Here is a 16,237-nt window from a genome sequence, read left to right as displayed (position 1 = left end):
CAGATAAATGGAGTCGAGATAAAGCCAGTTTTAATGATAAACAGGCTTGAGTCACCGAACTGACTACTCCTATTCCTAGGTTTTAAAACTTAACCTTGGTCTGATCTAGATATTTTGATGCAACATACCTTAATTCATGAAAAAAATTGGTGTTTATGGGGTAGGTACGGGAAGAGGTTTGAAAATTTAATCAACTCAAATTAGAAGTACGTTTAGACAGTTAAGTTTAGACACTTGGCTCCTCTACATTGGAGAGACCAAACGCAGACTGGGCGACCGCTATGCGAACACCTTCGGTCTATCCGCAAGCATCACCCAGACCTCCCTGTCGCTTGCCATTTTAACACTCCACCCTGCTCTCTTGCCCACATGTCTGTCCTTGGCTTGCTGCATTGTTCCAGTGAAGCTCAACGCAAACTGGAGGAACAGCACCTCATCTTCCAACTAGGCACTTTACAGCCTTCCGGGCTGAATATTGAGTTCAACAATTTTAGATCTTGAACTCCCTCCTCCATCCCCACCCCCTTTCCGTTTCTTCCCCCTTCTTTTTGTTTTTTCCAATAATTTATATAGATTTTTCTTTTCTCACCTATTTCCATTATTTTTAAATGTATTCCACCCATCATTTATTTATACCTTTTATGCCCTTTTAGTCTTATTTCACCCCACCCCCACTAGAGCTATCTGTACCTTGCTTGTCCTGCTATCCATTCTTAATTAGCACATTCCTTTAGATAATATCACCACCTTCAACACCTCTTTGTTCTTTGGTCTGTGACATCTTTTGGTTATCTCCTATCACTGCTTGCTTGTCCCAACAACCAACCACCCCCTTCTCCCTCACCCACCCACCTTAAACCAGCTTATATTTCACCCCTCTCCTATTTTGACTTAGTTCTGTTGAAGGGTCATGAGGACTCGAAACGTCAACTGTATTCTTCTCCGCCGATGCTGCCAGACCTGCTGAGTTTTTCCAGGTATTTCTGTTTCTGTTTTTGTTTTGAAGAGAATGCTTCCCTGTAGACTGCAATGGTCAGTGTTGTTTCTAATTGTAAGAGGCCAGTGACCTCTAGTGGTGAAGATTAGGAATGAAGGAAAACATAAGAAAACAAATGGCTTAGCCCATCTAAATTATCTTTCCTTAGGACCTATGCAGGAGATTTTCAGCTACTGCCATGTTCGTTTTTCAGTTATTAGCTCACACAGCATGGTTTTCGTCTAGCTGATGTGCCTGATTATTTTCTTTTAAGGCTGTTTGGGTCGGCAGGCCGTTTTTTTTTAAAAAACAGCCTTTTGTAATTGTGGCTTATCTCTTTGGAGCCAGAAAGAATCCTGTTCCATCAGCGGCAGTCTTTGGATAGTGACATCCTAACAAAACAGCAAAATGTTTATCACACGCACAGATTCATATTCACAGATTCAACATGCAGTTCCTTCTGTACAGACATTACTTAATGCCAAGGTATTGGTATTTAACATACACACAAGCCAAATTGTCAGCTCCTTTTGCAAGCACTTTACAGAAAGGTTGGCTCCAGTATACCGAAGTAAATCAGGACAGCAGGGCACTTAACTTGCTCTCCCAAGATTCAAGTAGCTTTCATTGCTGCAGCCGTGGGAAAATACGTATTTTGCTTTTCCAAGAGAGTTATAAGTGAAAACCAGATGAAGGTACTTCAGTTAGAGATTAATACTGATAGTGATTTTTTCTCTTTTAAGTTTTCCCCGCACATTTTTTTTATTTGAAGTGGAGAAGCCCATTACGCGAATCATAATTACGCTCAGTATTACAGCAAAACCCTTGGTTAGCAGAAAGAAAAGCTTGCTTGGCATCACTGTTGTCTGCAGTAGAAATTAATTTTAAAAAATGCTCCTGGGAAGGAAGGCTCACTACATGAAGGAAATCAATCAGTTGGAGCAATTAGTGGGAGGGGAATCCATCCACCACGAAGTTGGGAAACTTGGATCTAGAGATAAGCTAGATGCAGGGTTTTGTCATAGCGCAAAAAAGTAAGAGGAAACCAAACTGCTCTTTTGTTAGCCAGGCTGCTTTACCTTTAATTCCAATTTCCTGCCTTTGCTTTCCAAGTCATATTTATCTCCCTTTAAACTCTTGATTCTGCATTTACGGCCGTCCGGTGCAGTGTATTCCAAATTCTCGGTGTCATTTGTTTGAAGACATTTTTCCTGAGTTTTCTTTGAACTGGCTTAGTTTAAATTTTAAGATAACGCTGCATAATAGTTGGTTTACATGGAGCTCCTGTAATACATTGTCTATTTGATAAATCTGGCATTTTAATGTTTTCCAGAACATATGAACATACGAATTAGGAGTAGGCAACTCAGACCCTTGAACCTGGTCTGCCATTCAATAAGATCATGACTGATTTGATTAAACCTCCCACCTACCACCTTTCACCCACTTATTAATCAAGAATCTATCTACCTCTGCCTTAAAAATATTCAAATACTTGGGATACGGCTACACAGGATCAGTCTGTAACCTAAAGTTTCTTGTGCCTGTGCAATCCACCTTAGATTTCAGGGATGTGAAGATGAAGAATCATTCATTGTAACATGGTTTGGCCATTTTTTTTATGTGTGTTGAACCTGCTTCAAGGGACTGTGTCTGTTCTTGTACCTTAGGACTGAGAAACAATAACAGCTTAAGTACTGCATACAATTCTGATCGCATTACAGAAAGGATATGATTGCTCTAGAGAGTGCACAGAGGACATTTATCAGGATGTTTCTAGGACAGGAGAATTTTAGCTATGAAGAAACATTGGATAGTCTGCTATTGTTTTCTTTGGAGCAGAGGAGGCTGAGGGGAGATTTAAAATTACGATTTATGCCTTAAACATAAAAATTCTACTTCAATAGTGAGCCAAAAAGTCCAGGGCCTTTGATATATAGAAACCGTATGGCTTGGGCTGATGTAATTCCTATAGCAATAAACGATTATGTATAATTAATGGCAAAAAAAGTATATAACAGAAGTACAGGCTTAGGATATATTTAGACAGCTCTGTTTCTGTTTTGATGCTTCACATCATCCATATACACTGTAAACAGCAGGTCCCCAGCAGTGTTCCACTGGCAATGCAATAGTGCCTCCTTGACACAGCTTCATTCGCAAACATCATTTGCTTTTCCTGATAATCAATGTTCAATTGGATTCAGAAGTTTGGCTCTTATCCTATGCCTTCTTATGCTTTAGATTAATCACTTGTGTCCCACTATACTAAAAGCCTGACGAAATCTAAGTTTACCACAGCCACAGAATTTCTATCGTCAACAAGGCCATCATTGCATTAAATAATTCAGTAAATTTGTTAGACAAAACCTCTCCAACTAAATTGATACCGACTATCTTAGCATTCTTATTTAGGCATTTTGTTTTTGCCTCTTTCAGGATGTCTATTAGAATCATTGATACTTTACAGTGGAGAGAGAGGCCATTCAGCCCATTGAACCCATGATTGTTCTCAGTTATCCATTTATACCTGTTCTCTTGGCCTTTCCCTGTATCCTTTGGTGTCCTCAGGTACCACCTTGATGGCAGGGCAGCTACTGTCACCAAAAGCAAAATACTGCGGGTGCTGGAAATCTGAAATAAAAACAGGAAATGCTGGACAATGCTGAGTTTTTCCAGCATTTTCTTTATTTCAGCTACTCTCACCTTTCCTTTGGCATTCAGCTGGATCAAGTCTATTATGAGCTCTGGGGCTGACTGGTTCAGATAGAACCCAAACTAAACATCAGTTAACAGGTTATGATAGCATTGTTGATAACATAAGAAAAAGGAGCACAAGTAGAGCATATGGCCTCTCGAACCTGCTCCACCACTCTAAGATGATTGATTCTTGACTTCAGCTCCACTTTTCTGCCTGATCCTCACATACCTCAGTTCCCTTGAGTTCAAAAATCTCTCTCTCAGCTTTGAATATACCCAGTAACTGAACATCCACAGCCCTCTGGGATAGAGTGTTCCAAAGATTCATAGCTCTGTGAAATTTCTTATCTAAGGCCTAAATGGCCAACCTCTTATCCTGAGAATATGCCTCTTAGACCTAGAATTTTCAGCCAGGGGCAATGTCTCAGCAACTACCCTATCAAGTCCTCATCGAATCTTTTAATTTCAATTAGATCATCTCTCGTTCTTCTGAACTCCAGAGAGTATAGGCCCATTCTACTCAATTTTTCCACATTGCACAACTCTCATCCCAGGATGGAATTGAACAAACCTTGATTGACTCCAATCTATGGCAAGTATAACCTTCCTTAGGTATGGAAACCAAAATTGTGCCTAGTACTCCAGGTGTGATCTCACCAAAGCCCTGTACAATTGTAGAAGGAATTCCTTACTCTTGCACTCTAACATCCTTGCAAAAAAAGGTCAGCAGACCATTTGCCTTCCAAATTTCTAGTTTTAGATGCAAATTGTGTTTCATGTACAAGGACACCCAAATCTCTGAATATTTAAGTTACTCACCATTTAAAAAAATTCCATTACACTATTCACCTGTCTCCTATCACACTTCAACTCTCCCCCATGTAAATTAAAGGTACCTATAGCAACGTGGTTCCTATATACATTATTCTTATTTGGTGATAAAGTCTGTTCTCAAATCCTTCTTCCCAACCTGGTCTGTAAACTATGTCCATAGTTAGGTTCTTTCTACTCATTTCTCCAATTAATATTCAAGGGGATTCCATCTTACCCACATTTAGACCATTTAGATTCTATTTCCTTTGTAATTAAGTTCTGTTTAACAAACAGGCTACATTCCCTCAAAATTTGTCTCAAAAGCAAAGGAGATTGAGGAAAGCAATTCACAAGGTATAAAGCACACTTTTAAATTAATCGCGCAATAGACAATTTCCCTCACCACTCCCCCGCCGCCAGTATCTTTTGGCCATTGATAATGTTTGAACCAAACAAGACACCATCTTGTTTAAATTTAATTAAATCTCCAGAAAATAAAATCACAACTACAAAGTCAGCAACCATCACAAAACCTATTAAATCTTTACAAGAAAATGCTTGAATTCCTTTGTGCTAACCATCCAAGTGAAATACACAAAATTAACTAGTTTTGGAGGAATTTCCAGCCATACTTACCTATGCTAACTTACAAATGTCCTCTGTACACCAGTTTTCTGGCAGGGGCTTTGAGCTAGCTTTATTAATTGGGTTTAACATTGTGGATGTTAGTTTTAACAGTTGCAAGTGATCTCAGTGCCATTCTTCTTTAGTTCCGATGAAGAGTCATACAGATTCGAAACATTAACTCTGTCTTCCTTTCCACAGATGCTATCAGACCTGAGTTTTCCAGCAATTTTTTTTGTTTCAGATTTCCAGTATCCGCAGTATTTTGCTTCGATCTCAGTGCCAGCCTATCCAAAGGGTATCTAAGATCACATACTTAACATTTCAGTGCCATATTTCAGGCAGCAAACACCAAAACCATTGAGCTACCACCTTTTCCTGCCCGCTATCAACCACAGTCCTCAGTTCCAGGAGTGCTGCTGCATATGTCAGACTAAGAGTCTTATGAATTCTATATTCCGACTGCTGCTCCTTTTCACTCATGATTCCTAATTCCTTGCAAATATAGATCACTGCGCCCAAATGTTGAACTCTAGCACCATTTCAGTGTTGCCAGGCCTAGAACCTGTTTCTCTCATGCACACATTGTATCAGGCCCCACACTACACATCCCATACTGGTATTGTGTTGGTAAAAGGAATTTTTTTTAAAAAATCATTAGATGTGGACATTGCTAGCTAGGCCAGCATTTATCACCCATCACCCTTGAGGTGGTGGTGAGCTGCCTTCTTGAACTGTAGTCCATGTGGTGTAGGTACACCCTCAGTGCTGTTAGGGAGGGAGTTGCAGGATTTTGACCTAGTGATAGTGAAGCAATGGCAATATATTTCCAAGTCAGCATGGTGAGTGGCTTGGAGGGGAACTTCCAGAAGGTGGTGTTTGCTGCCGTAGTCCTTCCAGATGGTCGGGCTTTTGGAAGATGCTGTCGAAGGAGCCTTGGTGAGTACCTGCAGTGCATCTTGTAGATTGCACACACTGCTGCCACTGTGTGTCAGTGGTGGAGGGAGTGAACGTTTGTTGGAAAAGGTGCCAATCAAGCGGGCTTTGTCCTGGACGTTGTTGAGCTTCTTCAGTGTTGTTGGAGCTGCACTCATCCAGGCAAATGGAGAGTATCCCATCACACTCCTGACTTGTGCCTTGTAGGTGATAGATAGGCATTGGGAATCACAGTATTTATATGGCTAGTCCAATTCAGTTTATGGTCAATAATAACCCTCAGGAAATGACGGGGAAAGGCCTAAACAGTGGAAAGAATCAGAGCTCAAATGAAGACAGACCATAAGACATAGGAGCAGAAATTAGGCCATTCGGCCCATCGAGTCTGCTCCGCTATTCAATCATGGCTGATAAGTTTCTCAACCCCATTCTCCCGCCTTCTCCCCGTAACCTTTGATCCCCTTACCAATCAAGAACCTATGAAGTGCATGAACAATAGGGTAAAAGAATGGAACACCAAGAGAAAGTAGACAAGTTACTTGCAGTAATTTGCCTCTTTGCACAACACAAATCAACTAGTAATTCATAAGTGATAGGTCAGCCCTTTTATAATTTGATTAATGTTTATGGGAAGTGAAAGTTTTAAATCACACCCGATTTAAAAAATAACTTGCTTTAACTATTTAAGCTATCTAAATAGCTATTTAAGCAACAATAAATCACTCATTTATAATCACAAATTTATCTTTCATACACAAATGAACCATTCATTGGCTAACATGAGTCTCTCAGCCAATACTTAATGGATAACGATCCAGTTTGGATCTGGAATTCTGCAGCTAGCAATCTTGAAAAGCAGAAGCTTCTTCCCAATGATATGCATCTCAACAAAGTAGTTAGATTGTTAGTCCTTCCCTCTACCCCCACCACCCCTCCTTTCCTTCCATCCCCCCCCTGCCTGCAAGAGGCTTCACTGCAGAATTTCATCTGTGCAAAAAGCTCTTCTGTATCACATCCACAGGCTAGATTGATTTGCCTTAGAAGATATTGGGAGTATTTTTAAATTTTTGGCAGTAAAACTAATGATTTCAGATTGGTCACCCACTATACACCTCTCCCTATTTTCCTTCTGGTGAAGTCAGTCTGATCAGTTGTAGCCCATTTTACACCATTGAAAGTTAAAATTATCCAGTCTTAGAGGCCAGTTGGTATACTCATTTGTGACACCAATAGTTTCCAATTCTGATTTTAGTTTAGCAGGTAGCAAAGACAAATATTGGCTGCTGTATCTGCATCAACGAAAAATTCCTGTAGGACAGTTGAAGTCTTCCAATTAATGTACATTATCAAACTAATTGGTTGACAACCAGTATAACTGTGGTGAGATCAGTCAACAATCAGGGGTTAAGAGCAAGCACAGGGAGAGATTCACCTTATATCTAAGCCTATTCCCAACATGCACAAGCTACACCCCTAAAATTCAAAAGCTGTATAATTCAAGGTTAGATATATGTGGTTCATCCAAAAACCCAAAAATTCACTTAAACTTAAGATCTGTATTTTGTTTTTGCATAGGGTGGACGAGCACAACCAATACTGCTTTTATCAGGCAGCATATCCAATCAATTCAGGTACAGGTGTTCTAAAAGCAACAGCACCCCAATTCATACTATTATCCAGGTTTACCCTCCATTGACTACTATAAGCAGTTCGATTTCCAACATCTAAATATAATTTTGCAATGTTCTAAACTTATTGTAGTCAACTAATTCCAAATACACAATGGCAAGAATTTTCCTGTTGGCGAGCGGGGGCGTAAAATGACGCGGAATAACGTTGGGCGGAACTCCCGACGTCATCCTGTGTCATTTGCATTTCCAGGTCTGCGGGGGCGCAGCCAAGTCAGCTGTGCACCCACCAACCTGTCAACGGCCTATTGAGGCCATTCAAAAAGCAATTAACCCAATTAGTGGGCCTGCCCGCCAACCTTAAGGTTGACGGGCAGGTCAGGAGCGCTGGTGGTCACCTGAAAAAGCATGAAACCTCATCCACGGGTGGGGTGAGGTTTCATAACTGAATTAAAAAATTAAGATTCACTTTTACTTAAAGTAATGTCCATGTCCCAACTCGTGACATTGTCACATGAGGGGACATGGATGGTAAATTAAATTTTCTAAAGAATAACTTTTTCACTTTGGGAACTGATCTCCCTGATGCAGCACTTAATCTCAGGGAGATCGGAGCACCCCGTCATGCACATGCGTGAAGGAACGCACTTCCGCATTTGCCATTCCTCCCCTGCCCGCACAGGGAGCATACAGCGCTTCTGTGCGGACGTCATGCTGGGCGGGCCTTAATTGGCCCACCCACAAAAAATTGCAGCAACAATCGGAGGGCTGCCTGCCCACACCCACACTTTCCTCCTCCCCCCCCCCCACCCCACCGACTGGGGAAAATGTTGCCTAATATCTTTGAGCAATAGACAGAGATAAACATTATATTCTGTTCGATTTCTCCAGGTAACCTTCGCTGTTCCTTTTCAAATCTAACACCCTCATATTTATTGAGGAAAAGCTTAGGATATTTACAGTCTCTCCCAAATACCGTCAGTGCTAATTAATTATGGCACAACCAATGTTATTATGAACAAGACCCCCCCCAGGGCGGAAGTATTTCCTTCAAATCAACAAATGCCATTCCGTTTTCATTATTCTACTTCTCAAAATCTGAATTGGCTAACTTACTTCACAATATGGCCATGAAAACAAAGATGTGAATCTTACATATCCTGTCTTTTCAGCAAATAATTGAACTGTCAGGCAAGTTGTATCCTGACGTATTAAACACAAACATCCTAGGAATGAATAACATTTAACTATTTCATCAAGTAAAAAAAGCAAACAAAACTTTAATGAGGTTAAACAAAGTCTTAACCTTATGTATGTAAATACAACTAGGGTTACTATGATGGATTCTCCCTCTTTCTTCCATTCATTGCCATGGATTGTATTAACCGAACAAAGAACACTAAGATTTTCCCTCCACCTATCCACTTTTTGAGGATGAGCAGTTTGTAGATTCTCTCCTCATTTTCAATTAATCTTGCAAAGCACTCAAAGGGAAATTGTATCAGTTCCTAATTCATGATTGACAGAAACAAGTCTGAGGTAGAAAAAACAAAGAATTGGATAATGGTGGTGTGAAAAGAAACAGGATGAATGCACTGCAGTGACTGAATGGCCTTTCCCCATTCCTATATTCTCATCTTGAGCACATCCATGATCTAATATAGCTGAATTTTAATTAATTTGGAAAAGACATTATGCCCAGACCAGTTTCTTTAACTGCAGGTGAAAGATAGCTGATAAGCAACTTGCATTTCCCAGCAGCTCATTTTGCAATATAATAGTTAAATGTGAACTTTTTACACAAAAAAGTGTATCTGGATGGCTAGGAAGCCCTACTTTCAATTGACATTTGGCAGGCCATTCAGTAAACTTGACATTAAAAGAATGGAGGGAGTATTTTCATAGTCCACATGGGTGGAATCGGCACGCACTCAGTCTTGCTTTCAACTGCAAAACTTCTCTCCTTTTCATATGTGAATTAATAATGTGCTCAGGTTTACAACATACTAGTTCAATTTTTTTAATGTTTCATAAAGTAACACGCAATGAACCAAAATAGGCAGGCAAAACAGGCAAATTATAGGGATGAAGCAACAAATTATATAAGTGGCTGAAGTCAGCAGCATGTTTCAATACTTTTGCAAGCACAAAACAGTGATTTTTACAAAATGGATGACAACTGCAACAAGTGTATTAAAAGGGTTCCTTGGTTAAATAGTACAAGTTTAAGCCCATTTGAACTTAGAGTTTATTACAACTATATCTAATTAAGTCTAAATGCTGAAGGTTAATGAGATAAAGTGTGATGGGCTATCATTTCAAAGTACTAAAAGTTTTGATTAAAAAAAAATATTGCTCTTCCTCCCACTGCCCGAGAACAATTTGTGCAAATCTACAAGTAGTATCCAGGAGAGCCATTCCCTCAGGTATTCAAATAAGACCACTGGCATTGAACTGGATGGGGATCAGGAACTGTTTTAATCCAGAGTCTTTTATTCCACTAGTAGTTAAGAACAGGCTGCAGACTGACAGCCATTACATCATGGATTCCCTGCATGAGACACCAGATATAGCAGGTCTCACTGAGCCTATGAATATATCTGCACAAGTGAAATGTTTGCTCAGAGAACAGGAGCACTTAAATCCACTTTTTGTTTCTAGGGTGGGGATTGAATATATTAAAATTAGTCTAATTTTATTCACTTTCCCCATGTATGATTCCCTTAAAACATCCATTAAACTTTTGGAACAAGTCGAACCATAATTTCTAAGAATCAAGCTAAACTGACTAGGCATTACAGCCAACATGAGTATGAAGGCCAGTAAGCAATTATTAAACTGTAGTACTTTAATGTTTAGCCATTTACCCAATTTAACTCCTTTTCCAGGTTAGATAAAGTCCTCACAGCTAGACCCCTAAAATATCCACTGTTCACACCATAGAAGGATATACTTTTTTAAAAAACATTTGATGTCTTTTAATATCAAGAGGGCCACTGAATGCAACAGTGCTCCAAGCATTACAACCACATTGAATATTTCCACCTTTATTTACTCAAACTCCAACACAACTTCAATTAAAAAGACACTTTGGCACTATCCCTGAATCAGAAAAGTTTGGTTGCTGAATACAAAATAATTATACAAAAAGTGAGTCAAACATTTTATTTATTTATGTTCAGGTAAAAACATTAACCTGATGAAGTAGTTATTGCAGATTTCAGAAATCAGCACATGAACAGTTGGACAGAGCAGTGTTTACAGGTGCACTATCCTTATCAAACCAAGAGAGCTCAACTATTACTTTGTTCAAAGCTAGCAGTGCAAAAACAATTAAGTGAACTACAACAAGGTAAATTAAACAAGATAAAGCAACTGTCCCACTATAACAGCAAGTGGAACTTTTCTCAAAGTTTTACACCAACTGGAAATGCTACCTGTCCCTTGAATAACAGACTAACCAGCCCGATATTGGTTTAAACTACAGAATTTAAAAAAGGAAAAGGGATTTCTCAGTATTATTAATTGTTGTCTGAAATCATTCCGTAAACAAATCTAGTGAGAGATTAAAGGCTTCTGCCAACAGTCCTATTATTTTGCAAAACTACTGGCAAATACTAGAATTTGAATATTGGAAACAGGAATAAATTTTAGACTATGATACAATTGTTGGGCCAATGGAGGTTAAGAAATGCTTAAAATCTTCAAGCCCTTGGCTTAACCCTTCGTTGAATCATGGGATTAAGAAACATCACAAAAAAGCAGAACCCTATGTTACATCACACAAGTGCAGATGAGTTAAACATAAATGGACAAACTAGATGGAGGAGAGGGTGAAGATAAACAAGAGAAAAATGCAAATGACACTAACCAGAGCTTAAATTATTTTATGCAAGGTTTAAGTCTGTCATTTCTGTATGTTTGTACATATTAATCTTTGGAAACAAAAAAAAACACCAGAAATATAGGCTTCAGATGGATATACACACCAATATCAAACTGCACAGTGACATTTTATTGTTCCGTCATCCTGGAAGAAAAGCATCCCTTTCTTTTGATTTTGAATACCACACAGCAAAAAGCAATTTAAAAACTGCACCCAAATAATTGTTAAATTAACAAGAACTTCTTTAAGAATTTATTTTTGTTTAAATCTTGCATTAACTTTGGGGTCTTTTTTTCAATTTCTCAGTCCGTAGGGGCTATTTTAATAAATATACCATCCAAGTCTTTTTGTTGAAGATTTGCAGCATACCAAGCCATTTCTACAACAAGTACGCTGTACACATTGCCTTGATGCAGTGATACACTTAGAAAATAAATCATGATTCTGTCATTTGTTGTAACAGGCAGCTTGAGGATTCAGACGCTGTGATCAGGAGAGATGGAACGACTGCTGCCCTTCTCTAGCAGCTATTAAAAGTTTTTCACGCATTATGTCGATACTGGAGTAATCTGGCAACTTGAGATAATTAACACAGGTCATTACGGAGGGTAAGAAATCATCAGGGTTTTCCGTGGACTCAAAAGTCTTGCGGACAATGGTAAGTGGAGGGTTTAAACTCCGAAACCCTGTAAAAATAAAGGGCTTGTATAAGTTTCATTACAGTATGTATGTATAAACCAAACTTTGCCAATCTTTTCAACAGTACAAATCTATACTTAAGCCTTATACTTTAAAGCTGTGCTTAAATATGGATATGGGCTCCCTGATTATTTATACATGCATGTATCCAGCAGGGATTACACCCTCAGGCCATTACTTTCAAGTGTTTTGCACCATGTATATATCTTGGTCAGTTTCTCTTTCTCATCTTCTAGCACTTGGGCCAAGGCCAGCAGAAAGATCAAGGCAGAAGACAAGGCAGACAAAGTTTGAAGACACGCCAGGTCATAAAGAGAGCAGAGGTGGGAAGAAAGAGGGTGACTTTTATACATGGAAACAAGAGAGAGAATGGTCAAGACCATGCCTACATTGGACAACTAATGATAGAGGCATCAGCCTTGGCTCAGTAGCCCTATTGCAGAGTCAGAGGATTGAGGGTTCAAGCCCAAATTTAGAGATCAAAACATAATCCACGCTGACACTTTAATACAGTACCAAGGAGTGCCGCACTACTGAGGTACCATATTTTGGAAGAGACATTAAACCAAGACCTTGACTATTCTTTCAAGTGGATGTTTAAGATTCTATTCGGAGTGCAGGGGAGTTCTCCCAGTGCCATGGTCAATATTTATTCCTCAATCAACAACAGTTTAATTAGTAATTTATTTCATGGCTCGTGGGACTTGCTGAGAAAAAATTGGCTAATATGTTTCCCTACAATGACTAAACCTCAAAAGTATTTCATTAGCTACAAAATGCTTTAGGGTGCCCTGATGTTGTGAAAGCCCAAGTGCTTTATTTCCTTCTTTTCAACATTTGTAGACAATCCACATATGATTAAATTATATAAAAAAGCTGGAAAGTTGACACCTGTGATCTGAAGGTAAAGACCTTCTTGCACAACGCCAAAATGCCTTCTCCCATCAACTGCCAGATCAAAACAGTACCTAGCTAACTATTACATTTAATTCAAGTAGCTGCTCTGCAGTTTGGGAGCACTATTCCAGCCTGTTGGCCCGAGTTCAAATCCTCTTCAAGAGATAGAAGATGCAAGGCTGTGATCTAAACATTAAGGCTCTATTCATCTAAGTAGGAAGAATCTAGCATACTGATGTGCAAAGATCTTAATTTCATAGTTTGCAATCATCACAGCTGAACCATGTTACTTTATAGTTCAGAATGTTTCTTCAAAACAAAAGCCCCAACGGGACAGAGGTGACAACATTAGGCTTACCTCCAACAGGTAGTCGGGGACTTCCAGTAACAAACTGAAGAAATAGTCTTTGTTGCTCACCATCAAAACTACTGAGTATTTCAAACAGAAATTTCACCGCACGACTGTGGAATAAAAAAAAAGAGATACTTATATTAAATTGAAGTATTCACTGTAGAGTTCTGTCCCCCCAGAGACAATAATCGCCACAAATCAGAATGTGTTTTTTAAGTGCAACCATAAAAGCATTTATACTATTTCAGCATCCAGGTTCATCAAGCTTTTTCTTCCCAAGAGTTGAAGAGTTACTTGTGCTTCAGCTGTCGTACAGGATACACCACACTTTACTATCCACATCTAGGAAGAATAAGCCAGTTACGCCAATTCGAATATTAAATTCTATTACTACTTTTCTCACCAAGGTAGACAGCAATCTGTTTTTATGCTGCAAGATCATATAAACATTCGAAAAGCTACCAATTGCCGAGATGTCTTTGAAACTTCAATGTTTTATTGCTCTGTGATGGCATGAGCTTCACTGACTGTTTTAAGTAGCATACAAAAAGATAGGCACTATAGACCAGTTAGCTTAATACTGTGGTCAGAAAGATAATGGAATCCTTAATTAAAGATGTAATAGAAAAACAAAGGAACTGAAAATATAATTAGCAGAAATTTCAAAATGGAAGGTTATGTTTTACCAACCTTATGAATTCTTTGTGAAGTAATCACAGAAAGGGTGATAAGGATAATACAGTAGGCATAATATATTTGGATTTCCAAAAAGCTTACTGCGTAGTAGATTCAAAACTAAAGTTAAGTATGTGGAAGCAGGGGACAGGTAGCAGAATCGATATCTAGCTGGCTACAAAAGCAGAAAACAAAGAGCAGGGATTAAAGGTTAAAATTACTTGTATTTACAAATGGTGGGAAGTGGTATTCTACAAGGATTGGTGCTAGGACTACTGCTGTTCATCATTTACATAACTTACTTAAACTCGGGATTCAAAAGTCCAATTTCAAAATTTATGACATCAAATTGGCAGCTGAATTAATATAAAGGAAGGCCATGACAAAATGTAGGAAGACTAGTTGCAGAACGGGCATGTAATTGGCAGATGAACTTCAATATAGATAATTGCAAGGCAATATGTTTTGGTAGTAAGAATAAGGAGGTCACAAACGCATTGGAAAATAGCTGTCTAAATGGGGCAGAGGAACATTAAAGAGGACAGAAGCACACTGCAGAAGCAGTAAAAAAAAAATCACTGGAATGATACCAGGCCTGAGCGTTCATACCCATCAGAAAAGATTGCATAGGCTGGAGCTCTTTTCTCTAAAAAAAAATAGATGAGGATAATTTGATAGGAGTCTGAGATTATCAAGGGGTTTGGTAAAGTAAACATAGAGATGGTGTTTCCACTTATAGGTGAGAACAGAATTATGGGCCATAAAGGTAGTTGCTAATAAATCCAACAGGGAATTCAGGAGAAACTTCTTCACCCAATGGAATTTACTATCATAGGAAGTAGTTGAAACAAATAGTATTGATGAATTCAAAGGAAAGCTAAAGATAGAAAGGAATAGAAGAATATGTTAATGCAGTTGTATAAAGTGGAGAGGGATGAGGCTCATGTGGAGCATAAACACCAGCACAGTTGGGTTGGGCTGACTGGCTTGTTCCTGTGCTATAACTTCTCACAACAGAACAGGCTAACATTTCAGTCCCAATACTACTTTACATGTCCATAGTTTTCATTAAAGGTAAGGGTAGGAGTTTAGGAGGTGATCCCTGATCATCTACTGTAACTTTGACAGAATCCCACAGAGAAATGCCCTAAATGGCTTTCTGCTGTTTCTCTGAGCTTTCTTTTGTTCTTCCAAACTGTGGCAGATAACGGGGATAAGATCTCCAGAAATTCAAACAACTTTTATTTATGTAGCACTTTGAATGCAATAAAATATCCCAAGGGATGTAATCCCAGGTGAAACACTTGTACCTGTCATGATTATATCCGTGATCTGGCCTGCAACATTCCATTAAAGTCTTCACATCCCATGCCTCCGACTTGGAGCCACAGAGTAGCTGATCCAACTACAGGTCAAATAAAGGAGAATGTCACATAGTGCAAATAAGTATGAACTTCATGTTAAGGTCAATTTTAAGTGCTTTATTAAACAGGAGATTTTGATTTCTGCTTAGGAAGGTCACACAAAGCATTTATACATCACCAGGCACCTAACACTGGTTAAGCAAGTACTGTGTACACCTTTGTTGGAGGGAGGGGGGGTGCAGGGGGTGTCAACTACAGGAAAGGCATTAAAATCAAACAGTACACCAGATTTACCAGGATGTGCCAGGGCAGGAAATCATAATTACAGAGATGCAGTACAAGATACTGTGAATATTTCAACTGGGGACTAAAAGATTTAATATAGGTTTTCAAAATTATGAACATTTTTTGGTAAGAGCGAATGTACAGAACTTCTAGAGCTGTATCAGTAACAAGGGGTCAATTTGTGTCAGTGAAAAAATAAGATTTACTCAAATTTATTTCAGAAGTGTTAATATGTAATGTTTTGTCACAGGGAGGGTTAGAGGCACAAGTCACAATCTGTTGAAAGGAAAATTGTATAAATATCTGAAATGGATAATAGGGGAACATGGAGAGTGAGCAGGGTGGCAGGATTAGGTCTGGGTTGCTTTAGCATACATGAGTTCAGTAGCCTCCTGCTATGCT

At 38.9% G+C, this 16,237-nt stretch overlaps 1 protein-coding gene across 10 annotated transcripts in view; it reads right to left on the bottom strand.

Annotated features, from left to right (window-relative positions):
- Window positions 1-9,683: 9,683 nt before the first annotated feature.
- trip12 (thyroid hormone receptor interactor 12) overlaps window positions 9,684-16,237 on the bottom strand; it is a 150,916-nt gene continuing 144,362 nt past the window's right edge. For all 10 annotated transcript variants that reach the window (XM_078564172.1, XM_078564171.1, XM_078564174.1 and 7 more), the window contains 3 exons: window positions 15,497-15,591; window positions 13,518-13,621; window positions 9,684-12,249 (listed from right to left, as the gene is read on the bottom strand). In XM_078564172.1, the coding sequence (XP_078420298.1) occupies window positions 12,053-12,249; window positions 13,518-13,621; window positions 15,497-15,591 (396 nt within the window). In that variant the 3' untranslated portion in view covers window positions 9,684-12,052. The remainder of the gene's footprint in view (window positions 12,250-13,517; window positions 13,622-15,496; window positions 15,592-16,237) is intronic.

This window comes from Cetorhinus maximus, chromosome 19, assembly GCF_964194155.1.
Source record: "Cetorhinus maximus chromosome 19, sCetMax3.hap1.1, whole genome shotgun sequence".
Classification (NCBI taxonomy): Eukaryota; Metazoa; Chordata; class Chondrichthyes; order Lamniformes; family Cetorhinidae; genus Cetorhinus; species Cetorhinus maximus.
This window is presented reverse-complemented; position numbering and strand designations above follow the sequence as displayed.